The sequence below is a fragment of the Apus apus genome, chromosome 16 (assembly GCF_020740795.1).
Source record: "Apus apus isolate bApuApu2 chromosome 16, bApuApu2.pri.cur, whole genome shotgun sequence".
Taxonomy (NCBI): domain Eukaryota; kingdom Metazoa; phylum Chordata; class Aves; order Apodiformes; family Apodidae; genus Apus; species Apus apus.
In genome coordinates, this window is record NC_067297.1 from 14081247 (window position 1) to 14107454 (window position 26208).

General features: G+C 60.0%; 2 protein-coding genes across 2 annotated transcripts; both read left to right on the plus strand.

Annotated features, from left to right (window-relative positions):
* Positions 1-1137: 1137 nt before the first annotated feature.
* SEZ6L (seizure related 6 homolog like) lies at positions 1138-15136 on the plus strand. Its single transcript, XM_051634457.1, is given in 16 exon segments — positions 1138-2083; positions 2243-2376; positions 4790-4982; positions 5509-5694; positions 6113-6278; positions 6535-6701; positions 7585-7779; positions 7862-8000; positions 9837-10033; positions 11196-11390; positions 11485-11676; positions 11901-12095; positions 12351-12383; positions 12501-12612; positions 12830-12932; positions 13237-15136. Coding segments are annotated over 16 exon segments (3183 nt in total). The 3' UTR covers positions 13267-15136.
* Positions 15137-19777: 4641 nt separating this feature from the next.
* Positions 19778-25504, plus strand: ASPHD2 (aspartate beta-hydroxylase domain containing 2). Its single transcript, XM_051633594.1, has 4 exons — positions 19778-20165; positions 20718-21832; positions 24131-24244; positions 25008-25504. Exons 2-4 carry the CDS (start codon positions 20944-20946, stop codon positions 25115-25117), a joined length of 1113 nt encoding a protein of 370 aa, XP_051489554.1. The 5' UTR covers positions 19778-20165; positions 20718-20943; the 3' UTR covers positions 25118-25504.
* Positions 25505-26208: the final 704 nt, after the last annotated feature.

Sequence of the window (26208 nt, forward strand, 5' to 3'; positions counted from 1 at the left end):
GACAGGGGAGATAATTCAAAGCCACCACAAGCTGATGATTGCAGATGATGTGTGTGAAGTGTCTCCTAATGTGCTAAGGGAATCGGCTAATGAATTTGCTGGACCACTGCTAATTAAAGAATTAATTCCTGAAGTTGCCCCGGAGCGCGGCTGGGCGTGCGGCTCACCGGCCGGGAGCCAGGAGCAGCAGCTTCTGCTGACCATGGCCCCTGTTGTCCCAGGAAAAGAGTTGTCCCCTGGCTGCCAACATGGGAAAAAGGGCCAGGGCTCTTCTCAGCAATGGATGGAGTTGAGTTCTGCAAAGCACATGGCGAGCTGAACCACTCCTCAGAGCTGGCTGGTGCCTTCATGTGCAGTCACAGAGGGAGCACGTGCCTGGGCAGCCCCAGGCCAGCAGCGGGGCTGGGGGCTCACAGGACCCCCTCATGTCCAGCCGGTGCCTGCCCACACCAAGGGCAGGGACCCTGCATTTCCGAGACCTGGGCTCCAAACCCTCCGGGGGAGCTGAGGGGGCTGGAATTACGGTCTTTAAGCACCACGCATTAGTCGCCTTCCCTGGCAACTGCTGTTTCCATGGAAAACGTTGGCTCTGCCTCTGGCAGCTCTCGGCAGCGTTTGGCAGAGCACGGCGCTGTTCGTTGCTGATTTTACACCGTGCAGGGCGGCCCAACCAGCCCCTTTGGTGCTGAATAATCCTGTATCCCAGGCGATGGGACCCCCCGGGGCAGCGGTGGGGGAGCCTCCGGTTGCCGCTCTTAGCCACGCGTTGCCGTCCCGGGGTGGGGGCTGCCCAGGGACACCCCCGGCGGGGCGGGTGGGTGCTCGGCCGCGGGAGCCGGACCCAGCCGGGGAATCAGCCTCTGTTCCCCACCGGGGAAGACAATAGGAACGAGCCACGGCCTAATCAGCCTCTTTGAAATAGCCGTGTTTGCTGATGACAATCACAAAAATAAAAGCTTTACACAGAGGCTGAGCCAGAGCAACAAACTCAGCAGGAGCGAGTGAAGCTCCCTGAACAAGTGACCTCTAGATAAAGAGACTAAATAGCAGCTCTGAAACAGCAAGATAAGGCCACCGAGTTTCAGCACAAACCCAACTTCCAGGGAACTGGTGCAGGCTCATTATTGCTTTCCCATAATGAGTCTGTTTAGGAGAGCGGCAGGTGTTCAATCAGCCACAGCTCCTTGGGGGGCTGATTTTGTGCCACCAGAACAGCTATAATTTCATGCCCAAAATTGCCCAAGTCTCACTTTTCCCCATTTTTTTGCAGACAGTGGATCAGGGACAGCACTGGTCCCCACCAGCCCGGACCCTCTTGCTGCAGATGAGTTGATGGACAAGATGGTTGGTGGAGCTGGGGAGTTTGGGCACACCATGGATTCAGACAGTGGAGCCAAAGGACGTGGGCATGCCGTGGGTTCAGACAGTGGAGCTGGAATGCTTGGCCATGCCATGGGTTCAGATGGTGGAGCTGGAATGCTTGGCCATGCCACTGCCCTCAACCTGCTGCCGGCCACGGAGGATGGCACAGATCCTGCAGTGGAGAAGACAACACTGCTGGTGCAGAGCCGCCTCCTGCCAACACCCACCAGCACCCCTGATGCAAAGCAAACTTTCCCTGTTAAGAAAAAGCCACCTGCTCTAAAGCACATCAACATGGCAAGGAAGCACCTGAGGCCCAAGCCCACCCCAGCAGGGCCCCCCAGGGCTGCCTCCCTGGCCACTCCACTGAGTTCCAGGCTTCCTGCTGCTTCCCACAAGCTGCATACTCCAGCAGAGGCAGTGACAGGCATGCGAGGCACAGAGCAGGGCCCCTCCGAGCTGCCCTGGGAGGCCCAGGCCACCACCAGCCTCCCTGTGCTGCAGATCTCCCCGTCCACCCTGCCACCTGCAGCCCCTCGGCCCGTCCCCGACGGCGCAGGCGATGCTGGTGAGGCTCCGACCCCAGCTCCCACCAGCACTGCCATTGACTGGATGAAGGGTGTGGAGAGTGAGGTGCATGGCTCCACCTCAGAGGAGAGCCAAGAAACCACCACATCCACCATTGTCACCACCACTGTCACCACCACGGAGCCCACCCCAGGTAAGCCGTGCTGCCCATGGGGGCTGGGAGCCAGGGAGGGGGGTGAGGGCCCTGATGGGGCACAGGTCAGCACTCCCAGTGCTGGGCTTTGGGGTGGTGGGACCACAGGAGGGAGGAGCCAGGTGAGCCATTCCCCTGGGCTGACATGAGTTCCCCCAGTCCTCTGCAGCATGAGCTTCCACGACCCTGAGGGCTACATCGACTCCACGGACTACCCACCACTGCCCCGGCACAGCTACCTGGAGTGCACCTACAACGTCACCGTCTACACGGGCTACGGCGTCGAGCTCCAGGTGAGACACGTGTCAGGGGGGGCACCACCCTGGCCCATCCCCCTGTGCCACGGCTGCAAGCAGAGCAAAGCCTTGGGCACAGCCACCCCGGGCCCCTGCACTTGCTAAAAGCAAACCCTTCCCAGGGAAGAAACGAGCTTTTTCTGTGGCTGTGTAATAAACAACCCGTACCCAGGAACTGGTACATGCTGAACGTCAGCAGTGGTCAAAGTGGTAAATGCCACGCAGTTAATGTAACAACCAGGCACTGGCAGGAGATGGTGTGGGAAAGGGACTCATCCTTCCTGGGAAGCAGTGACCACTCCAGCACAGCCAATGCCAGCTTTGCCCCCCACTCACCTGCCCATCGAGAGGAGTGCAGGCACCTCCAGAGTGTGTGACAGGCTCCATCAGCTCTCCCCAAAAGTCCACATCCCACTTCCCAGGGAGGCTGGCAGCAGGGCAGGGGCCTTGACACGTCTCAAACACCCTCAGCCTGTGATCTCCCTTCTCGTTCTTGCCCTTTCCCTATGTCACCATCTGCATCCAATTAAAATCCATTAACTTTTAATTTGTGTCATTAAGAATGTGCAGTAAAGAGTGGTAGTTCCAGCGAGCTCACTCCTGCCATCCCTCTGGCGGGCACAGGGGCTGGGCTCAGCAGCACAGCTGGAGAGGTTGTCCTGGCACCCAGCAGCAGTGCAGGGCTGAGCACCTCCATGTGTGCACATTTCCAACACTTTTCCATGGCAGTAACACTGTCTCCACGAATCTGCAGGGTACTAAAGCCAGGCTGCTCCATGGTAAATCCACCTCTGTCCGTAATCCATCAGGTGACACAGCTCCTGACCTCACTCCATTGTAAACTGAGATTTTAATGGAGCATAAAATCAGCCTCTCCACCCCCCCAGCTTTGCATCTCGCTTTGCTGAGGCTTCTGAGCGCTTCAGACAAATTAAATTGCAACAGCAGGTCCGTGCTGGCTGGGCACGGCCTCGTCTGCAGCTGGCTCAGCCTGCCCTGGGCAGCCTGGCAGAGGTGCTGAACTGCCCCGGCTGGGTGGGCACTGGTGGGAGCTGGAGGAGGGTGGGTGGGCACCGGGGATGCCAGCAGCTGGGACCTGAACCTGGAGATGTCCCTGTATAAGGTGTTGCTGGCAGGGGCAGAGCTGCCAGCTGGCAGCCAGACCCAAATGTGTCCCACCCCCAGCAGTGTCCCAGCCCTGGAAACATCCCAGAAGGTCTGGGGCAGGAGGAGGCAGGGGGGTCCTGGTGACCACAGGGTTGGCAGGGTGGGAAGGGGTGCACTAGCTGGAGCTGCTGCCTGACTCACTTCCATCCCTTTTTAATGATTTCCCATACACAAGCTCTGTGAGCTTCACTGGCTCGGAGGCTAATTGCACCAGGCAGGGGCCAGAGTAAAGCTGTGCAGCTTCCTCAGCACCGTGGGGATAACTGGTTAACTGGTTTAAGTGATTTGGGTTTAATTCACAGCTCCAGTAATGGGGATGAGCAGGGGAGACCTTGCTGGGTGAGGAGGAGCAAGGGTAAACTCTCCTGCCAGGATGGTGGGATGCAGGAGTGACCCACAGGGGATTCCTTTTTCCATGTGGGTTGACTGGGGCTGAGCTGGGAGCTCTGGAGACTGGACCTGCTCAGGGATGCTGCTTTGGGAGATGCCAAGTGCAGCACCAGCAGCCTCGGGGCCAGGCACATCCCAGCCTCATGTGGCAGGCAGGGGGGCCGGGCAGGGCTGTGACAACAGCCCAGATCCTTCTAGTCACAACATTCCTGGGAGCGCTCACCATCCCGGGCACAGGCTGCGCTCTGTGCTAAATATAGAGCCCTGGTCCTCGTGCACTTAAGGAAACAAATGATCTGATAAGCGTCCTTCTGCTGAAATATGAGCCCATTTATTAAGCTAAATGGACATGAAATGCAAATGTGAGGTTACTTTTTGGCTATTTCCAGATAATAATTAAAGCCTTTGGGGACTGCTCATCAGATGCATTTGGTGTGTGTGTGACTCCCCATCCCCTCCCTGGTGTGGGTGAGGGATCTCAGGGAGAATCCCTGGTGCACAGGGTGGATGGTGAGCACCAAGCCCTACAGCACCCCTGCTTTGCTTGCAGGGCTGTGCCAGACAGCCCAGCTGTGGGTGAGCCTTGGCCATGGCCATGCTCCAGGCCAGAGTGTCCCGAGATGCAGGTCTGGTCCCAGGGCCGATGCAGGTGGAGTTGGGCCCCAAAGCTGCCCTGCCCAGTGACTCATGGCATCCCTCTGTCTTCCTCCTCCTCACCCTTGCTGCGTCTACCTGCACAAACCCCCATTTTCAGCTCTGGGGGTGTTTGGGGCTGGGATGAGACAACTCTTCCAGCACCCTGTTAGGACCCCACCTTCATCCCCACAGCTCATGGGTCTCTGCTCCTACCCAGGTGAAGAGTGTGAACCTGTCTGATGGGGAGGTGCTCTCCATCCGGGGGGTGGACGGCGATGCCCTGGTGGTCCTGGCCAACCAGACCCTGCTGGTGGAGGGCCAGGTGATCCGCAGCCCCACCAACACCATCTCAGTCTATTTCCGCACCTTCCAGGATGAGGTGGTGGGGACCTTCCAGCTCCACTACCAGGGTAGGTGCCTCCCCTAGGTGGGTGTGCGAGGAGGGGTGGGATGGGGCATCAATCCCACAGGTTTGCAGGGTGGGCAGATGCTGAGCTCTGCCCCTGTGGACCAGCCAGGCTCCTGTTTCACTGCATGCCCATGCTCAGGGCATCGGCGGGGGCAGGTGGAGCAGCAGCTTCAGCTGTGCCCAGAGCAGAGGGCTCAGTGTGCACCCATGTGCTCTTCACACCCACCTTGCTCTGTTTCTATCCCTGTACGGCAGCCCTGCCTGAACAGGCTCAGACTGCAAGTCTATTTTTTATCTTGAAGAGCTATAAAAAATATATGAGTTCAAGCAAATTCTTTCTAAAATAGAAACTGGGTTTGGGCAAAAGCAGTAACAGGTGGAGAAGCAGCAGCATGGTGGGGTGTCGGTACCAGACAGCCAGGTCCAGCTGTGGGCACATTCAGCACATCCCCAGCACTCCCCCCTGGGCTGCAGGATGGCTCGGGGCAGACAAACCCTCAGCTTTGAACTGTGTGTCTTTGTTCCAGTGTTTATGCTGAGCTGCAACTTTCCACGGAGACCTGATTTTGGCGACGTCACCGTGATGGATTTGCACTCGGGTGGAATTGCTCATTTTCACTGTCACCTGGGCTACGAGCTGCAGGGCCCCAGGGTGCTCACGTGCATCAATGCATCGAGGCCGCACTGGAGCAGCCCAGAGCCCATATGCTCAGGTACCCTCCTCAAGAGTTAGCTGAAGTGCTAAGAAAAACTGGGATCCCCAAAGAAAAAAAAATATATTAGAGTGGTTTTCTTGGTGCTGTGGGTTGAGTGCGGTCCTGGGAGAGAGTGCAAGCAGCGTCCAGCCCTGAGGTACTGCGGGTTCTCATGGCAGTGGCAGCAGAATCTCTCTCTTAATTAGGCAGGTAAGGCAAAGGGAATTACAGATTTTGCTTGTATACATAAAACAGAGCAAAGCCAAGCTGGGCAGGAGGTTCATGCACTAAAGGCTGCTGAGAAGAGCAGGGCAGGCATCTGTGGAGACGTTTGTCCCTTTTGCTGTGCAGAAGCCCTGGGTGCGAATGCCAGCCTATGCCCTGTCCCTGTGCCCTGTCCCCCTGTTGGTCTCAGTGGGCTGTGCTCTCTTGGCAGCTCCCTGTGGTGGGACAGTCCGCAATGCCACCATCGGCCGCGTCCTCTCGCCCACCTACCCTGGGAACCAGTCGAGCAGCATGTACTGCGTGTGGGCCATCGCAGCCCCCCCGGGCCAGAAGCTGCACCTCCACTTCGAGAAGCTCCTGCTGACTGAGAAGGACAGGTGAGGCCCGGGAGCCCCTCGTGTGCCTGGGAGCTGCTGGCGGTAGAGCAGGTTTATGGCTTGTGGTAGAATCCAAGAATAAAGCCCCTGCTCATGACGCAGTAAAAGAGACTCACCTGCTTGGTGAATTTTTGCTTGCATGATTCCCTTCAAGTGCCATATTCTGGGCACTGGTGAGGATGGGGGCTGGGCAACGCGCTGGGGAGGGGGTGAGGGGTCACTTCTCCCGTGTAACGAGCCGTGTGCCCCTGTGCAGGATGGTGGTGTACAGTGGGGACACGAACCAGTCTGCTGTCCTCTACGACTCGCTGCGTGCTGACAGCGTGCCCTTCGAAGGGGTGATCAGCGACGGCTCCTCCATCCGGATCGAATTCCTCGCGGAGGAGCCCGCGGCTGCCACAGCTTTCAACATACGCTTTGAAGGTGACGTGCTCTCGTGTTGGTACCCTTGGGAGCAGCAGCACAGCCTCAGCCAGTGCTCCTTGGCCTTGGGACGTTGGGACAACTAACAGAGATGAGGCTGTAGGACAGGTTTCAGCTGCCTCTGGCACCAGCCAGCCCAGCCCTCCACTGTGCCACTGTCCCCATGTCACTGGGGCAACCTGCACCTTGCCTGGGGCTGGAGTGGCTTTGGGGTACACATTTGCCTAGAAAGAAACAGGAAAAGAAATAGTTAAATGCCATTTATTGCAACAGAAAGGTTTGCTGGTGAGGTGTCCATAGGACACATCTGTTTCTGCTGCAGAGCAGCCCTGGGGCAGTGGGTGGGATGTCCAGAATGGGGCCCCTCCAAACCTGGGCTGAAAAGGCCATTGGTGCCATGGGAACCACAGAGCCTGTGGTAACCATCACCATGAAAGGCTCAGTCTGGCCCATTCCCTCAGTCCCCAAGCACTGGGCAAGCCCTGGCAGCTCACACACATTCGCTCCTATTGTAATTTAAGTGCTGGGATCAGTCCCACGGAAGCCCCCACGCTGCTGAGCCAGCTCAGTAACCTGCAGTAATCCCAGGGGAGATTGCTCAGCAAGGGGCAGCACAGGCAGTGTGTTACTGATGCTGACACACCACAGGAACAGGGTTTGGTTAAGCCTGTGTGGCTCAGGATGGATAAACTACTGTTAATCCTAATTGCCTGTAAAATATGCCATGGAAGAGGCCATCCGTGCATGGCAGGGATGGAGGGATGGGGACAGTGGCAGAGCCTGAGGCTCATCCAGCCAAGTCGCAGCACGAAGGGTGTGAGGAGCAGGGCAAGGCAGCCCCAGCCCCCTGCCCCATGGCTAACAGGAGGGGGTTCACTTCCAGCCTTTGAGAGGGGCCACTGCTACGAGCCCTACATCCAGAATGGGAACTTCACCACCTCTGACCCCACCTACAACCTGGGCACCACTGTGGAGTTCACTTGTGACCCCGGGCACTCCCTGGAGCAGGGCCCTGCTGTCATCGAGTGTGTCAACATGCGGGACCCGTACTGGAACGACACGGAGCCGCTGTGCCGAGGTCAGTCCCTGCGCTGCGGGGCGCCGCGGGGGGCCGGGCACCAATGCCCTGCCTGAGCCCTGCCTGCCACTTGCTCCCACAGCCATGTGTGGGGGGGAGCTGACAGCCGTGGCCGGGGTGATCTTGTCCCCCAACTGGCCAGAGCCCTACGCCGAGGGGGAGGATTGCGTCTGGAGGGTCCATGTTGGCGAGGAGAAGCGGCTCTTCCTGGACATCCAGCTGTGAGTAGGCCAGACTTGGGCATATGTCTCTGCCCCGCCAGTGCCCAGCCCACTTTGCTGCAGCATCCCAGCTCGCCTCAACCAGGGGAACCCACGTTCCACTGTTCTCCCCCCTTGGAGCTTTCCTGATCCCCTATGATGTACTCAGCACACAGGAGAGGTCCAGGGCAGTACCGGTGCCACTCCCTGAGTTCAAAGCACTGTTGCACCATCCATTGCAGTAGTTATTTGCTCCTAAGACAGCTTCTGAACTCCTCTGGAACCAAGCTGCAGGGATGGGGCCACAGCAGCTGGCAGCCATGTGCAGCTCAGGAGGGAGATGCAGCACCATCATGAGCTGGGTCACTTGGGGCTGGGAAAGCCAAGGGACATCCACAAGCTGGAAACCACAGCTTAGTCCTTGGCTGCCAGCCTGTCCCTGTGCCATTCAGCTCCGAAAGCTGTGGGGAGCAGAGCAGAGCTGCCCAGCAGGACCTGCCTGTGCTGTCTGGGCACAGCAGTGCCCTCTGCACAGGGTCAGAGGGGCACAGGATCCAATGCAGACTGACAGCCCCTGGCACAATAATGCTGCTGATGCAAAGGGAATCTCCTTCAATGCTATTTTGGGTTTTCAAGAGGGAGTGTTTGAGCAGGGGCTTAGAGTCATAAAGGTTTTAAAGTTCCTGTAAAATCTGAAGTCTTTCAGTGCAGCTCTCCAGGCTTTGTGAGTGCTTGGGCTGAGCAGAACTGGAGGCCAAGCGATTTGAAGTCATCAAACATAAATGTCACTGAGAAAATCATGTTTGACAGAAAGCAGAGATTTACTACAAATGTCAGCTTGCCATGGGGATTAGCTGGGCGCCTTCCAAGAACATTCTTAATAAAACGCTTGGGGATGGGCTCAGGCATCTCCAAATAAGGCTGAATTAGACAGGCTGACAAGCAGGCAGGGTCCTGCAGTGACCGACCACATCCACACAGGGATGTGTGGGCACAGCCAGCTTGGTCCTGCCTGCATGCAGGAGCCCAGGCCTCACTGGGAAAGTAGCTTCAGCCTCAAACCTGATGGGCACTTCTCCTGCAGGGCCCGGAGAATCATGCTGTTCTCCCCTCATCCCTCTCCCCGTGGAGAGTTGATCAGATCAGTTCACCCTCGGTACTGACACTGAGCAGGCATCCAAGGGCTGGGCCTGCAGGGGTGTGGAAGCAACCATCCCTGGAGGGACATGGTTTGGTGGTGGACTTGGCAGTGCTGGGTTAACTGTTGGACTGAATGATCTTAAAGGTCCTTTCCAAACAAAACAACTCCGTGATGCCAAGAGAAGCAGCCTGGCAGCAGGGCTGGCAGCCCGAGAGCAATGTTTCCCCCGGGATGTGCATCCATCGCCTGCCCTTTGCTTGGGAGCGAGGAGAAAGGACAGAGCCCTTTGTCCCTGCTGTCGGGGGCGGGTGGCGGCGGCAGGTGCTGTCCCTGGCTCTGCAGCAGGATTTGCTGCCTTCCCGCGGGATCCCAGCCCTTCCCGGCTCGCCGCCATCCGCGGGCCGCCACTGCTCTCTGCTGGCCGCGGGGACCAGCGCGGGGAGCCGGGCCGGGCCGGGCCGGGCTGCCCCCCAGGACCCGCTTTCCGGGACGCACAGGTTCGGGCACTGCGGGGGAAGGGCGGTACCGGGGGTCTGTCCCGTCCCAAGAGCTGCAGCTCTTGCCCGGAGAGCGTGGGGACAGGGATGGGGACAGGGATGGGGACAGGGATGGGTCTAGGACGAGGTGCTCACCTCGCTGCTCCTTGAGCCGGACACCGTCGCGTCCCGCCTGTGCTCCCTGCCCGAGCTGCTCTCTATCCAAGCTCTCCTTTCCAGCCTGAACCTCAGCAACAGTGACATCCTCACCATTTACGACGGGGACGAGCTCACCGCCCGCATCCTGGGGCAGTACGTGGGCAGCAGCGGGCCCCAGAAGCTCTATTCCTCCAGCCCTGACCTCACCATCCAGTTCCACTCGGACCCTGCTGGGCTCATCTTTGGGAAGGGACAAGGATTCATCATGAACTACATAGGTAGGGAGCATGGGGTGCTGCGTGTGTCCCCTGTCCTGACACTGCAGCATAGGTGGGGGCTGTGACATTCAGCTGGAGCAGGTTGTCCAGGTGCCAGGTTTGGAAGTGGGGAGAACTGCTGTGGCCCCAGCACTCCACATCCCACCAAGCTCTTGCAGAAACCCCCAGCCCCACGGCAGGTCTCTGGGTCAGTCAGTTCTGGGGTGTCCCTCTTCCAGGCTGGCAAGAAGGTGGTGGCATTTTTGGTCCCTGTTAGTCCTGGTTTGGCCAGTGCAACTGTGGAGCAGAACAGGGTGAAAAATTGCTGGAAATTGGGGTGCAGGATTTCTCCCCCACCTCACTCTGTCAGGCATGAAGCTCATGGCTCTGAGGCACTGCAGACAGGTGTCCTCCTAGGGTCACTGAACCCAGTTCCCAGGTGGATTCCTGAGGTAGATGTTCCCAGCTCACAGCTCCCTGCTCCACACTGCATCTGGAGACATCTGTTTGCATCATCCTTTGGTGCAGCCGTGTCTGCCAGACTGGGGACACTGGTGCCCAAGGAGAGGCAAGGACTGGGAAGGAGACTCCTTCCCCACTGCTGCCTGCCTCTCCCCCACCTGTCTTCCCCTGGCAGACTTCTTCCAAGCCTGTTTCCTTTCCTCTGCTGACAGCTCTGGTTACAACAAACAGAGCAAGCTGCAATGCAGATCACCTGTGAGCTGCAGGTCCCCTCGGAGCACTGCAGCACACACAGCTGGGCTCAGCCCTGGGCACGGCACTCGGTGGGCACGGGGCTGGGGCAGCAGGGCAGAAACCATGGTCTCTGTGCCTGCAGACATAGCTGAGCCTGGTGCTCCCAGGTTGCTTTTTTTGTCCTGATCCCAGCACAGCCACTACCCTGTGTCCATCAGCACAGCTCTCTGCCTTCTTTTAGGGTCAGGGGAAGCTTCAGAGGGTCCCCATTACCCACTGCTGCCCCTTCCCTCTGCACAGGGGATGCCACCCATGGGATGTGCTGCCAGCTGTGGCCCTGCCATTTGTGCTGCCTGGGGCTGGAGAGCTCTGGGGGAGGGACAGAGACTCAGCCAGGAGCTGTGTGTCCGTATGCAGTGGCTCTCAGGAGGGCTGCGCCATGGGGTCCTGCTCGGTGGGTGATGGGCAGTGTCTCTCTTGGCTGCAGAGGTGTCCCGCAATGACTCCTGCTCTGACCTGCCTGAGATCCAGAATGGCTGGAAGACCACGTCACACACGGAGCTGGTGAGAGGGGCCAAGATCACCTACCAGTGCGACCCAGGCTATGACATCGTGGGGAGCGACACCCTCACCTGCCAGTGGGACCTCAGCTGGAGCAGTGACCCCCCCTTCTGCGAGAAGAGTAAGTGCCCTGAGCACTCTGTGCTGCTGTCCCCACTGTGTCCTCAGTCCCTGCCGTGCTGGGGCTCCCTGCTCAGACCTCCTCTTTTCCACAGTCATGTACTGCACGGACCCAGGGGAGGTGGAGCACTCCACCCGCCTCATCTCGGATCCGGTGCTGCTGGTGGGGACCACCATCCAGTACACCTGCAACCCCGGCTTCGTGCTGGAGGGCAGCTCCCTGCTCACCTGCTACAGCCGCGAGACAGGGACGCCCATCTGGACCTCGCGGCTCCCACACTGCGTCTGTAAGTTCAGATGGTTCCTCCTGCTCCCCTGCACCTCAGCTCAGGAGGTTCTGGGCAGCCCTTTACAGCAGCCAGGACCTTCCCCAGGCACCCAGCGTGGTGCAGAGCTACCAGAAAACAGGATGGGGGAGAGATCTAGAGTGCTTCCCCGCTGCCTTCCAGGCTTCTTCTCTCCCTCAGCAGCCCGAGCCTTGGGGCTCACCCCAGGATGTGTTCCCTTGCAGCTGAGGAGTCACTGGCCTGTGATAATCCAGGACTGCCAGAAAATGGCTACCAAATACTTTACAAGCGCCTCTACTTGCCAGGAGAGTCCCTGACCTTCATGTGCTATGAAGGCTTTGAACTCATGGGGGAGGTGACCATCAAATGCATCCTGGGCCAGCCGTCCCACTGGAGCGGACCCCTGCCCATCTGCAAAGGTAAGGCTGGGGGGCACAGGGACAGCCAGTGCTTCTGTCCCCAACCCAGGACAGCCCAGGGACCTTGTCTGCCTGCATGCCTCCAGTGGTTCTCTAGCCAGGATCTAAACTCCTCTGGGACCTGTGTGGCCTTGGGACCAAATGGGCCAAGGACACCCTTGGCCTGTGCTCCTTGTGCAGCCAGCAGCTGCCAGTCAAACCCGGCCACCCAGTCAAACCCAGTTACCCACCAGTGACTCTCTGTTTCTCTTCCAGTGAATCAAGACAGCTTTGAACACGCTCTGGAAGGTGAGTGTTGTGCGTTTGCTGCGTGGAGCCCGGGAGGAAGGAGGGGAGGAGCAGAGGCAGAGAGGGGATCACAAGGTGCTTGCAATTCCGGCAGAATAGATCTTGTCCTTTCAGTAGCAGAAGCTGCTGCAGAGACATCGCTGGAGGGGGGAAATATGGCCTTAGCCATTTTCATCCCCGTGCTGATCATCTCCTTGCTGCTGGGAGGAGCATACATCTATCTCACAAGGTGGGGGGGCAGCCAGGCTGTGGGGCAGAGTCCCGTGGGGACACAGCCAGGGCTGGCTCAGCAACACCAGCTGTCACGGTCCTGGGGAGCCAGACATGGAGCTCTGGAGCCCCTGAGGGGCTGGCAGGGGTCTGGGACGGGGTGGGGCGATGGGGGTGGCGGTGCTTTGCTCTGGGGTCGTGCCGTGCAGCCCTGTGACACTTGTGTCCCCCTGCAGGTGTCGGTACTACTCCAGCCTGCGCCTGCCCCTCATGTATTCCCACCCCTACAGCCAGATCACGGTAGAAACCGAGTTCGACAACCCGATTTATGAGACAGGGGTGAGTCCTGCTGCACCTCCTCCTCCCTGGGGACCATCCAAGCGCGGGTTTTGCAGGGTCCACAGTGACAGGATGAGTTCGGCCATCCTGATGTGGGAACGCTGAGTTATGGGGCAGGAGGCTCCATCCCTGTCCGTCTCTCCTTAGGGGCCGGGTGGGCTCCTGTGGGCAGGAGGAGGAGGCAGAGGGGTCTGACAGAGTCGGCACCGGTTCCCCAGGAGCAAAACAACACCCGGAGCCTGGAAGTGGCAGGATTATCCTGAAAGGCAGCTGCTGCCCTCAACTGGCTTTTCTTTCTTTTCAGGAAACCAGAGAATATGAAGTTTCAATATAAGGACAGTGGTAAGAGAGTCTCCGGCTGCGAACTTAATGTGCTCTCATAGAACTTCCTCAGTAACTAATCCAGAGACCACGTGGAGTTTGGTTGGACCCCTGGACCTGCTGTTGTCTTTCCTTTTGCCTCTTTATTGAAGATTTTACTGTTTTCTTCACTGTATTTATTCTATTTAAACTGGGATAGGTGTGCTGCAGAGCCCCAGGCGCAGGCAACAGCGGGAGCCGGGGCAGGGCCGGGTCCCGGCAAGGCCAGGGTGGCATGGGGGCACCCACTGTCCCCCCACAAAGCCCCCATCACAGCCCATACACATGCAGGGGGAGGGGGTTTGAGTTCTGATGTTGTTAAAAATTAAACATGTCTCCATTGCAAGAGCCTGCAGTCGATTGCTGGGAGCCGAGGCAGGCGCAGGGTTCTCCGCAGGGTCCCTCTGGAGCTGCCGGCCCCTCCTGTCCTGCAGCTCCCTGCTCCATGAACCCCGAGCCCGACCCACAGCTGGGGGCTCAGGAGCTCCTGTGCCACCGGCACAGGGACCATCCTCTCTGCAGGGAAGCAGAGCATGGCTCGGGAAAGCTGCTGGCCAGCAGAGCCCTGCTTGCCACGCTGGGGAGCAAGGATCAGCCTGGCACGCAGCAGGGACCTGCCACTTTCTTTTCCCACTTTGCTCTGGAGGCAGCGAGCTGGGACCCATCCTTCTACAGAGGAGCATTAACCAGAGACCCCAGCAGGACAAGCCTCTGGAGCTGCTGGAAGCCCCAGCAGCCAACAGGAGCTCTGCAGCCAGTGCCACTTCACTCGTGCCAGTTGTTCCTCTATAGTGACACCTCCCGTGGCCTCGCCAGGAAAACCCTGGACCTGCCAGTGGCAGAAGGTCACCCCGAGCCCCCCCGTAGCGTCTCAGGGTAAGCAGGACAGACTGGGCTCTCTGCCACCCCTCCCATGGCTGCAGGGCTACTCTTTGCTGCAGGGGGGTCCTGCTGCCCACCCCAGTGTGTGGGCAAAGATCGGGCAGCACAGCCCACCCGGGGTCCCCTGGACCACGGCTCCCACCTGAGACCTCCGGGGTTGGCACCTTGCTGGGCAGAAGAGGGAGAGGGGCAGGGGATGAAGGCAGAGGTTTGTTGGGAAAGGACAGGCAGGCAGTTTGCCTGGACTCTGGCAAGGAGAGACAAGTCCATGGGGAGAAGAACAGGTAAATATGGGCCCATCAAAACTGGTCCCACCACAGGTGAACCCCAGCTCGAGTCTCAGCATCCTCTATTGTCACCATCCCTGAAGAAATTTAAAAGCCATGTGGATGTGGCATGGAGGGACACGGGTTAGTGGTGGCCTTGGCACTGCTGGGATAATGGTTGGACTTGATGATCTTCAAAGTCTTCTCCAACCAAAATGATTTGATGATTCTATGACCCCCTGCGCTCCTTCGCTACCTTCACCTTGCCAAAGCCAGAGTCAGGTGGGGCTGTCCTCATCCACAGGGACACGAACCCCCAGAAGGACCATCTCCTCCCCAGGCACCCCATGCCACTGGCCCCCCAGCCAGGTCTGGGTGAGGGCAGCAAAGCCACCAACAAGATGTCCTTGGCTGCTGGTGTCTTTCTTTCGTCCTTGTAGAACAGCAATTGTAACCACAGGAGGCTGGTTTAGTTTTGGGATGGTTAGTGCATATCTGCAGTGTACAGCTGAGACTTAGGGGTTTTTTCCTTTAAAAACAATGAATGTGTGTTTGTAATTTGTAAAGGTTAAAAAAAAGAAAAAAAGAAAAAAAAAATGTGCCAAAAATGTACTAAGCATTTCATTTCCCTTCATACATGTCTGTTTTTATAAGAACAATGTGAAAACTGCTGGGATTAAATATTTTTGAACATGATGAAGTACTTCTGTGGGAAGCTCTAGTGTTCAGTGTAACCTCAAGACAATTGGTTCTGTATTTTTAAGTGTCTGAAACCAGTTTGCAGGGGCCTGGCCCGTGGGCAGGGCCGGGGCTGCAGCAGTGCAGGAGCAGGTGGGTGCTGGGCTCGACACCCCTCGCTGTGGGACTGTGGCCAATGCTCCTGGCTTGGCTCTGAGTGCAGTTCCAGGGACTGGATCCTGACCTGTTGTGACCCCACAATTTCCCCCTGCTCCCGTGGGATGAAAGCAGCTGAGCCCTGCTGGGACATGGGGTGAGCTGGCACAGCCCTGGGGACATCTCCCCCCACCAGTGCTGGCTCCCCTGCACCCTCCCCTCTTCCCTGAGCTTTGCCCAGGCCTGCCCAACCTCAGCCACGTCTGGTGGGGGGCTGGGTCCTGCCCCAGGCACTGGGACCCCCCTGGAGACCCATGGCCATATCACCGAGGATGTGCGGGACGTTTAGGGGAGCACAGCCCCACAGGGCAGGGAGCCTTTGGGGACTCATCCTGGCAGACAGGGAGGAGGAGGGAGCACAGCCCACCCAGTGCCCTGGGAAATGCCTCTCCCGGCGCCTCCTGTGCATCCCTGCACCGCCCCACAGCAAACAATAAAATAACCTGCACTCTGAAAATATGCTTTTAGTAAAGAAGATGATGTGACAGAAGGTAATAGCTCTGTTGAGCAGCTGTCAGGCTAATGCACAGGGGGGCCAAGGAGCCAAGGCTCTGATGTGGAGCATTCCCAGGAGAGGAAGCTTGGGTTATTTTTGGACAGAGATTGCAAGAGAATTAAAATGAAGGGGGAGAAAAAAAATAAAATGGTGCTGCTGCCGTTCCCCCTCGGTGACGTAAAGCAGGAGCCAATCTCCGACGTCGAGCTTTGTGCTGCGGATGGAGCTTTGTCCGGGAGCAGCAGCCACAGCCTTTCCCCGCCTGTCCCCTGGGGCGGGGGCTCGTCCCCCGCAGTCCCCTACCCAAGTCACCCCCGCGCCCACCCACCCGCACTCAGGGACAGAGCAGCGGGGACCCCTCACCTCATCCGCAGGGTGATGGTGCAGAAAATCCCTGCCCAGCTCCAGGGAAGGGGCTGGTGATCCCCAGCAGGGTTTTGCTGGCCACATTCCTGCACCTCCCCACATTACAGGGTTATTTCTCGGCAGGAGCCAAAAGTGGTTGGGGGAAGAGGAGCCAAGGGGGCCCCCAGACCCCCTTCCTGGCTCTGATAAACGCTTTGCTCAGCACCGGGGGGCAGGAACCGCTATGGGGTGCCCATGGTCAGTGATGGCAGCGGTGACAGCCCTGGGGACAGCGCTGGCACCCTCCAGTGCATGGCCAGAAAACAGCAGTGGGGTGGGGTATGATTGAAGAGCAAAGAGCAGGCAGGGGGCTCAGGGCGGGGCTGGCAGCAGCGCAGCGCCCAGGGACAGACCTGCTGAGCGTGGGTGATAAAGCCACACTCAGAGGATCCAGCACATTGCCTAAGCACAAGCTGCTCTGGCAGGGACTCAGGGAACAGGAGTCCACATAGTGGGGGGCTCCTCGGCCCCAGGGGCACTGGGGGTCCCTCCAGGAACACCATCCCAGCTCCATTCCAGCCGCTCTGTGGGATCCTGGCCCTGGCAGAACATGAGTGCAGGTTTGGCTTCAGTCTTGTCCTGGCAGCAGCCCAGGAGAGGACACCAGGCAGTGGCTGTGCCAGGAGCACACCCCAGGAAACAGGAGAAGGAACCACTGGAGCCAGGCACAGACATGTCTCCTGCCAGGGTGTCTCTGGCACAGCTATGCCAAGTGCATCCCAGGGCTGCTCCTGGCCCTTCTGCCATGGGAAGGATCCTGTGTCTGCTCTTGATGCCTGCCCAGCCTCTGCCAGACCCTTGCTGTCCCTGCCTGGAGCCCAGTGACCCTCCCTGGTGCCCAGGAGCTAGCAGCCACCCCATGGCTGTGGGCACAGTGAGGTGGGCGCTGCAGAGGCTGGGGTGGGTGCTCAGGGTGCTCCCCCCATCCTGCAGGGACCTGCACACCTGACTCACAGCACTGCCACCGCCCCCGAGCTCCGGGGCTGGGTGAATCACCCAGGCCAAAGGAGAGGAGAGGAGTTGACAGAGCAGAGGAGGGAGGGGGCAGACAGCAGGATTAACCTCCACAGCATCCCTGCCAGCCTCTCAGAAGGGCAGAAGCATCTGGTCGCTGCACGCTCGGCATGGGGCAGGCATGGGTGGTGCAGGATGTGTTGGAAGAAACCCCCATGCTGTGTGCTGTGGGCTCAGCATTATGAGGGAAATGCACATCAGGGAGCCAGGATGAGACCCCAGGGCTTCTGAGCTCCAGTCCCCCTTCTCCCCAAAGATGCTCAGCTGGCTGGAGTGGCAGAAGGACACTCTGTCTGCCAAGAGTGGGCAGGAGGCGTGGGCGGAGGCTACTCCCCCTCTTGCCCTGCAACACCCAATGCTGCCAGGGCCCTGCAAGAGCAAACTGAGGGGGTGGCTGGCATGAGAAACATGCTCCTGGGTGCACAGGGGAACAGCAGGAGCAGAGAGGAGGCAAAAATGTGCCAGGACAGAAAAGAAAGCGCAGGCTAGGTCTGCAATATCCAGGGATGAGGTTGCTCCGGAGCAAGGGCCCACAGAACAATTTAGGCTGGAAAGAACCTTCAAAATCATGGAGTTTGACCATTAACTAAGAAGGGGCAAGCCCACCACCAAACCATGCTGCTGAGAGCCATGTCTAGACAGAGGCACCTGATGGCAAAACCTGCAGAGCAAGGCAGGGCTTCCCCAGCTGGCAGCGGTGACACGTGTCCCACACAGGTCCACGTGGCACAGGGCAGGGGAGGGCAATGCTGTCTAGGCTCTGCCTGCACCTGGGCTCTGCTGGCTGCCAGTTCAGCCCAGCAGCTCATCTGGCACCAGAGGGATGGTGGAAGGAAGCTGGGCCATCCTGGGTCCCCTGGATTTGACAGTAGGTGAATGGGAAGTAAGTTGGAGAGGAGAAAAGCAAAGCCAGCAGGAAGCAGAACTGCTCACCACAAACTGTTCCTCCACTAGCACTTAAGAATTGTTAAGAGCCTATGGGCTCTCAAAGGGAACCCCCAGGAGCTAGCTGTGAGCCTGGGGGGGCTCACACAGCCCCTGGGAGTGCCCACGTCCCTGGGGGCTGCCTCCCCAGGTGTCTGCATCCATGGCACTGCATCTCATATATCCCAGGCCAGCATCTCATGCATCCTGGTAGCCAGCGCCCCAGGGAGCAGCCTGCCCCCACCCCAGGCACTGCAGCACACCCTCACATCCTTGCTGAGGCATTCCTGGCTGCCTGCATCTTGGGCATTGCCTCCCTGACTGCTCCTGTACCCTGCATGCCAGACATGTGCCTCCTCAGGGACCCTGCATCCCGGATGCTTCATCCCCCGGTGCCTACATCCCTGGAGCCAGTACTCTTTGCATTCCCAGGTGCAATTCCTGGAGCAATCTTCCCTCACATCCCAATTGCTGCGTCCCTAAGCGCCTGTGTCCCTGGAGCCAGTATCTTGTCTCCTGGGTGCCTGCATCCCTTGGTGCTCGCACCCTTGGCTGCTCCCACCCCTGGGGCCAGCAGCCCCGGGGCCACCATCCCCTGCATCCTGACTGCAGCACCCCCAGCGCCTGTACCCTTGGAGCCGGTTTACCCTGCTTGTCCTCCTGCACCCCACCACCCCCCCCCGCCCCGTCGCCTCCGCCCCTTCTGCAGCCCCAGAAGCCCGTGTCCCCCGGCCCGGGATGCCCGCAGCCGGGATGGATGCTCCTTCGGAGACCCGCACCAAGAACCCCCGCCCGGGAACCGCAGCGCCGCTGCTCCCGCCCGCTCCGCCCCGCCCCGAGGCCGCGGCGAGGGGCGGTCGCGGGGGCGGGCGGTGCCTCGGCAGGCCCCGCAGCTGCCACCGGCGCGGTGCCGGGGGGCGGCGCGGCCCCTCCTGCCCAGGCTGCTGGGAGTTGTGGTCCGCGGCGGCTGCGAGACGAGCGGAGCGGAGCGGGGCCCCGCACGGCCCGGGCAGCAGGTCGGTACCGCGCCGCGTCGCACTGCACCGCATCGCACGGCGGGGGCTCCCGGCGGGGAGCGGAGCGGGGCGGGGGGCGGCGGGGAGAGCAGCCCGGCTCCTCCCGGCCGGGGCAGGGGGGCTCGGCGTCGGCCGGGAGACACGGCCGCGCCGGGTGACACCAGGGAGGGCAGGTGCCACCGCCACGGGGCTGATGTGACAGCAGCAGGGCGGGCAGCGCTGCCACCCCGGCCGTTGCAGCCACCCCGGGTGATGGAGCCATCCCGGGTCATGGAGCCACCCTGGGCGGTGCAGCCACAGCGAGGACACCAGCTGGCGACCACCACACCGGGTGACACCATCACACGGGGTGACACTGCCGGGGTGACACGCTGGAGGAAAGCTCGGAGCGAGCGCCCGTGGCTGCCTGGCCGTGCTCCAGCTCCGTAGTAGCAGCCGGCACCTGCCTCACCCCAGCGCCCCGGCAGCCGGAGGAGGCTCCTCGCACCGCTCCCGGAGGCGCCACCGCCAGTGCCGAGCCCTGGACAGCCCCGCCACGCGTCCTTCGTCACCACGGGGCCCACGGCCTGGGCATCCTGGCCGGGCTGAGTAAAATCCACCTCCTCCAGGAGATGCCGGGGCCCCCACGGAGCCGCCGAGATGCAACTTTCTGCTGCATCGAAGCCTCTGCCTTCATTATGTAACGGCGCTGCTGCCTGGCACGGTGCTCGCCTCCACGTCCTGCACAACTTCAGTGCAACGAGGGATTGATTTCCACTCTCCTGGACTGGCTCTGCTGTTTATGATGAGCTGACGAGCCTTTTCTTGGATCTCGGGCCAGGGGTGCTTTCTGTGACCCCGTCATCTCAGCGCAGGGCTGGGTGGAAGGGTGACAGCACCCATTGGCCTGGCAGCAGGTCTCGGCTGTGCAGCATCCTCCAGGAGCAGTGCTGGTGTTTGGGGCCCTGCTCTGCCACCGGCACAATCCCTGAGGAAGGTGGGTTTGGGCAGGTTTGCATCGGGGCTGCCTGTGCCGGATCCCTGCCTGAGGTTCTGCCTGACATGTCCCTGCACAGCCCAGGGCTCTCCGGCCCTGCAAAGCTCTGAGGCCAGCCAGGCTGCACATGGCCACAGGGGCTTCCAGCTCTTACTGCTCTGACAGTTCCCCTGATTCCCCCTTTGAGGTGTTGACAGCAGCCCTGGAGCAGCAGTGGAGCTATTTGTGCTGTCCCACCCTTGCAGGAGTGTGAGCAACTCCAGCTCAGGGACCCCGAGGCTGTTGGACCCCCTGGTCCTGCTCCTCCCATGCACAGGCTCAGTCAGTCGGCTTCTGAAGGAGCCTGACAGGGGAGAGCCACCCTGAATACAGATTATGCCCGGGCTCTGCCTGCCTTCCCGGGCATGTTCTGGCACTGTGGAGGAGGAGGGGGGATTGTGCCAGCCTCGGGAAACACCCCTGGGACCTGTTCCATGACTGTGCTCTGGGAGCTGAGGGCTGGAGAATTTGGTGTGAGCTGCCTCCCTAACACCTCTGGGTTTCTTTCCCCAGAGCCTCCCTCCAGCACAGCCCTTCAGGATGATTGGCCCAGGACCACCAGCAGGGACCTTCTGGGCACACTGCAGCTGACCCACAGTGCTGGGACCCCCAGTGCAGCCTGGCTGCCCACCCCCCTGGGAGCTGCCACTGCCAATGCAGAGCCCCTGGGCACGCAGGGCACAGCTGCAGCTCCGCTCCCCCATGGCAGCCCCTTCCCCCCGTGCCCCGGCCCAGCTGCATGGTGTGGGTGCCCCTGAGGAGCACCAGGACTGACCGCCGGGCCCCACTGCACGCACCCCCCCCCTGCTGCACCACCACCATGTCTTTGGAGTGGCTGATGGACTGGAGCTGGTCCCTGGACGGACTCCGGGATTTCATTGCCACAGGCATCCAGTCTTTCCGGGACTGCAACACCAGCGCCCTCGCCGCCGTCGCCTGCCTCCTGGTCCTCTTTGTCTGGTACTGCTACCACGTGGGGCGGGAGCAGCCCCGCGCCTACACCACCGTCAACGCCCTGATGCAGAGCGCCGAGGCCAACGGCGTGCAGAACGGGTATGTCTACTGCCACTCGCCCGAGTGTGTGCGCTGCACCCACCACGACGGGCTCAACCAGAAACTCTACCATAACCTGCAGGAGTACGCCAAGCGGTACTCCTGGTCTGGCATGGGCAGGATCCACAAGGGCATCCGTGAGCAGGGCCGGTACCTCAACAGCCGGCCATCCATCCAGAAGCCAGAAGTCTTCTTCTTGCCTGACTTGCCAACTATGCCCTATTTCTCCCGGGACGCTCAAAAGCACGACGTGGAGTTGCTGGAGCGCAATTTTCAGACCATCCTGTGCGAGTTTGAGACCCTCTACAAAGCTTTCTCAAACTGCAGCCTCCCACAAGGATGGAAAATGAACAGCACGCCCACCGGGGAGTGGTTCACCTTCTACCTGGTGAACCAGGGCATGTGCGTGCCCAGGAACTGCAGGAGATGCCCACGGACGTACCGCTTGCTCGGGAGCCTTCGCACCTGCATTGGCAACAATGTCTTTGGGAACGCGTGCATCTCTGTGCTGAGCCCTGGCACCGTCATCGCCGAGCACTACGGACCCACCAACATCCGTATCCGCTGCCATCTAGGTAAGAGACTGGGGGGAGGGTTCATCCTGCCATGGGTGGTGTTTGGGAGTCAGCTGTGCCTGAGTGCAGGAGCCCCAAAAAGGCCTCTGGAACCCAATGCTCTCCAAGTTCAGCCACTGATTGCAGCCCTGGGGCTGGCTCCGGTCTCTGCTCCTCTTTGGTGTGTGGGAGGTCTGGGGGCTCTGGTAGCATCTTCCCCAGGAGAGGCCAGTGCTCCATCCCCCCCAGGTGCCCAACCTCCTGGGGTTCCCAAAGCCACAGCAGGAGCATTTTGCCTCCTCCTCCCACCAACCTGGAGATGTGGGCTCCCACCTGTGCAAGATATGGAGCTGATTTTGTGCAGGGGTCTCAGAATGACCCCCACTCTGCAGGCACCCCCACCCTCCATTCTGGGGTGCAGGGCAGCTGGAGGTTCTGCTCCAGGGACCCAGCTGTCTCCCAGCACCTCCCCTCCAGCACTTCTCCCTCTCCTGGGATTTTGGGCTGGTGGCACAGGCAGAAGGGGTGGGGGTCCTGGGGTATCCTCTCTGGTGGTGGCACGGTGCTCCTTGCCCGGGATGGGGAGAGCCCAGGCAGCACAGATGGCCGGGACTCTGCCGCGCTGGAAGTGGCACAGATCGCGCCGGGGGAGGCACCGCACGGGCCCTGCTGGCAAACACCAAACCTGCTTGTTCAGCCAACTCCTCTTGGGTAAACATGATCAGGCTGTGACTGGCCATTTATTGAGAATGGGAATCAGTCTGAAGAGCTTCTCTGAGGAGTTCTCCAGGCCTGGGGAGCTGCTCGGGAGTCGGTACCTGTCCTTGCTGGTGCCGAGGGCAGCCCACCACCCAGCTTCTGGCTTCCCCCTCTCTGGGATGCTGAGGAGATGTGTTCTCCTTGCAAGGGTCCAAGAGTAGTTCCTGGGAGGGGCCCAGCGAGGTGAGGTCCAGGCTGGATCTTACACATCCTGTCCCGGGGTGTGGAGCTGGGCCAGCCCTCAGTGCCCAGGGTTCACTAACATCTCTACCTCTGGGTATGTGGCTTAAACTGTGCCCAGGCCATGGGTGTGTTTCAGCTTGCTCTGAAAAGCCAGACCAGCATCAGTGTAGCCGAGTCACTCTCTTGGATTTACCCCAATCCTTCTACTGCTCTGCTGAGCACATGGGGTCCAGCACAGGCACCAGCCCTGCCCCTCCAAGGGCCAGGGCAGCATTCCCCAGGGTGCGATGGAGATGCTGCACACTGCCGCCTCCCCCCTGCTCAGCTCCACCTTCCCAGCTGGAGCATCTCCAGCTGAGGCTGTTGTGCAGGGAAATGGCTTTGGGGTTTTGTAGGCTTTGAAGCATCTGTTAGAAAAGCAGAGCGGCTTCTTGTGCTTTCAGCTCTGCTGCGCAGCTGGGAGTCCCTGCTGCGCTCACTTGGTTTTGGCATTGCTGTAAGATCCATCCCTGCTCGTTTGCTGCATCGTTGCCATTTGCAGGCCATGTGAGCCCTGGCCCTTTTCTCTGTCACGGCTGCATCCTGGGGGCAGGTTGACTCTGCACCAGCTCCAGTGGTCCCCAGCACTGTGAGGGGTGACATTCCTGGTGCACGGGGACATGGGATCAACCCTTGCCAAACTGGCCTGACCTGTGCTAGTATTTTAGGAAAAGACCTATTTTATTTCTAGGATTGTCCTTCTTTACGTGGCCTTCAAGGAGCCTCTTCCCTTAACAGAGGTTTTGCGACCCTCCCCTGAATTTCTGCCCTTGCAGCTGAGGACTGAGTGACAAGGCTGCATGATGCAAGGTCAAGTGGGGAGCCTGGGGCAGAGCCAGGAACTGAGCCCGTTTCTCCAGTCCCCATGCAGCCTCTTCTACCCCAGCCCTGCAGTGGGCAAAGGAATTGCAGCAGGGCTGGAAGAAGGAGAGGGCAGACTCTGCCTTTGGTCCTGAAGACAGAAAAATGCAACAGGAAAATGTTTTCTACATACACCCTGTGCTTGTGGGCTCCGGGGACTTGGCAGCTGTTTCAGGTACAAAAGAAGGTGCCCATGAGGCTGAGCTCACTTGGGTACAGCAGGAGGGACGTGCAGCAGCTGGGGACACAAGGAGCAGGAGAGAGCAGGTAGAGGAGCAGGTAGGGCTGAACTGCAGCAGGCTCAGAGTTCAGCTTGCAAATGCAAGGCCAGCTTTGTGCAGGGTTTGACCCCTGGACTCTGCCATGCCAACCCCTCAGCAGCAGTGTGGAGCTCATCTGGAACTTGCCATTGGGCCCCTTGTCCCAGGGAGCGCAGCATCCCCTGATCCTCCCTGTTCTCTCTCTTGGTCCCTGAAGGTCTGAAGACGCCCAGCAACTGTGAGCTGGTGGTGGGGGGTGAGCCACAGTGCTGGGCTGAGGGTCGCTGCCTGCTCTTTGATGACTCCTTCCTGCACACGGCGTTTCACGAAGGTAAGCCCAGCACGTGGGGCCTCATCCTGCACCAGTGCCTGGGGGACGGGGAGGAGCAGGCAGGCAGGGTGGTTGTGCCCAGTTCTTCTCCTGCCAAGTTGTCTGAAGGCACCAACATCCCATGGGGGTTGCACTGCTGCTGCCCTCGGGGAGGACAAGTTGCTCTGTCCATGTCCTGGTGGGCTCGCCCATCACGCGTGGTCGTGCTCTGCAGGGCAGTGCAGCATCCCAGTGCCCCCTGCCCCATGGACCCCCTCAAGCCCTCTCCTCAGCTGCCCCAGGACTTGCTCCCGTCCTGCCTTGCTTGCAGCCCCACAGCCCTTCCAGCCCAGCACAGGGCTGGCCATCCTCTCCCGACCGTGGCAGCAGCACAGAACAGCTGTTCTGCAGGGGAGTGTGAAGGGAGTGGGAGAACAAAAGCTGCTGCTCCCACACCAACCCTGCTGTGGAGCTGGGGAGCACAGCTCAGTGCAAAGCCATGGGATTAGCTGGGATAGCTAGATCTCCCCGCTTCCCTGTGATGGGAATCCTTCGGGTCCAACAGCCCAAAGCAACCCCGCAGCCCTGGCAGGGAGTACCATGCCCCATGCTGGTTGCTGGAAGCTCTGGACTCCCAGTAACCGGGTGTTGTTTACTGGGGTGGCACTGGGGGTGCCCACTCAGCCAGGGGGTCCAGGCACCAGGTTCCTGGTATGGAGCCCATCACCCAAGCATCAGCCTCTCCCGCGGGAGCAGACTCACCCGGTGCTTCCATCCCACCCAGGTGCCCCGGAGGAGGGTCCCCGCGTGGTCTTCATGGTGGACCTGTGGCACCCCAACGTGGCCGCCGCCGAGCGCCAAGCCCTCGACTTCATCTTCGCCCCGGGACGATGACGGCGCTGCCGGGCCAGCTGGTTCCAGGGCAGCCGGGGGGGCCGTGCCGGGCGGCTCCAGCCCCGCAGACGGACGCCGGCCGTGCTGGAAGCTGCCTGCCAGCCCACGGCCTGGGGGTCCTCCCTCCTGGGGGCTCTTGTAAATGGAAACTGCGACCTGTATCGACGCCCATCTCTCCCCTCCCATCGTTGGCTTCAGGGATTGTTTTCCGCCGCGGCAGCGCCTCGCCCTCCCCCGCGGCACCACTCCCGTATGTGTTACGTTGCTACTGTGTTTTGCGGTGTTCAGAAGTAGAGTAACAAAACCAAGGGTGTTTGTTTGGATGTAATGATGTAAAATTTCTCGTGGTCATCAAAACAACACACACACACACACCAGAACAGCAAACCAGCCAACCAGCCCAGCACTGAGCTCAGCCTGCCCCTGGCCTGTTTGCAGCCCCCGGATGGACAGACCGATGGACGGACAGATGGGCGGGTGCTGGGGGCTGCAGCGGGCACAACACACCCCCCGAGCAGGAGCTGCTCAGGCTGGGGCAGACGGGGCAGTGCAGGCAGGGCTCTGCTCACAGAGAGCTCTTGCCACAAGCCCAGGGGCTCCTGCCTCCTCCCTCGCATGCCAGCACGTGGCTCCCCAGCCCTCCTGCCTCCAGAAACCTTTCTGCCACACACCTGTTGAGGTGTATGTCTGACCAAGGGCGTTGCCAATTGCCTAAATCCCCTCCTCGCTTTACCTGCAACCTTCTGATCTCTCAGCTGAAGCTGGGAAGCCCCTGCAGGAGCACGGACACTGTGGGAATGCAGAGCAGAGCTTCTGATTGTCCATAGGCAAAGGCCAGGGTAGAAGGGAGGTCAGGCTTCCTTCTGCTGCTCGACCTCCTTTCCTGGAGCGAGGGTGAGCACAGAGAGGCAGCTCACACACACCTGACAGCAAAGGAAAAGTTTCCAAAGGACAAGGGTTTGTTAAATCCTGCAGCCCAAGGAATGAGCCCTCCACCCTCTGGGACTCCTACCCACCCAGCACCCAACACGCATTTCCAGAAGTCTCCCAGCATCCCCGGTTTCCTTGGGAGTACTGAGCTACCCTACAGT

Coding starts and splice junctions, on each gene's coding strand:
- ASPHD2 (XM_051633594.1), top strand. CDS start 20,944: ATGGTGTGGGTGCCCCTGAGGAGCACCAGGACTGACCGCCGGGCCCCA. Junction 21,833..24,130: donor CCGTATCCGCTGCCATCTAG/GTAAGAGACTGG, acceptor TGGTCCCTGAAG/GTCTGAAGACGCCCAGCAAC. Junction 24,245..25,007: donor GCACACGGCGTTTCACGAAG/GTAAGCCCAGCA, acceptor CATCCCACCCAG/GTGCCCCGGAGGAGGGTCCC.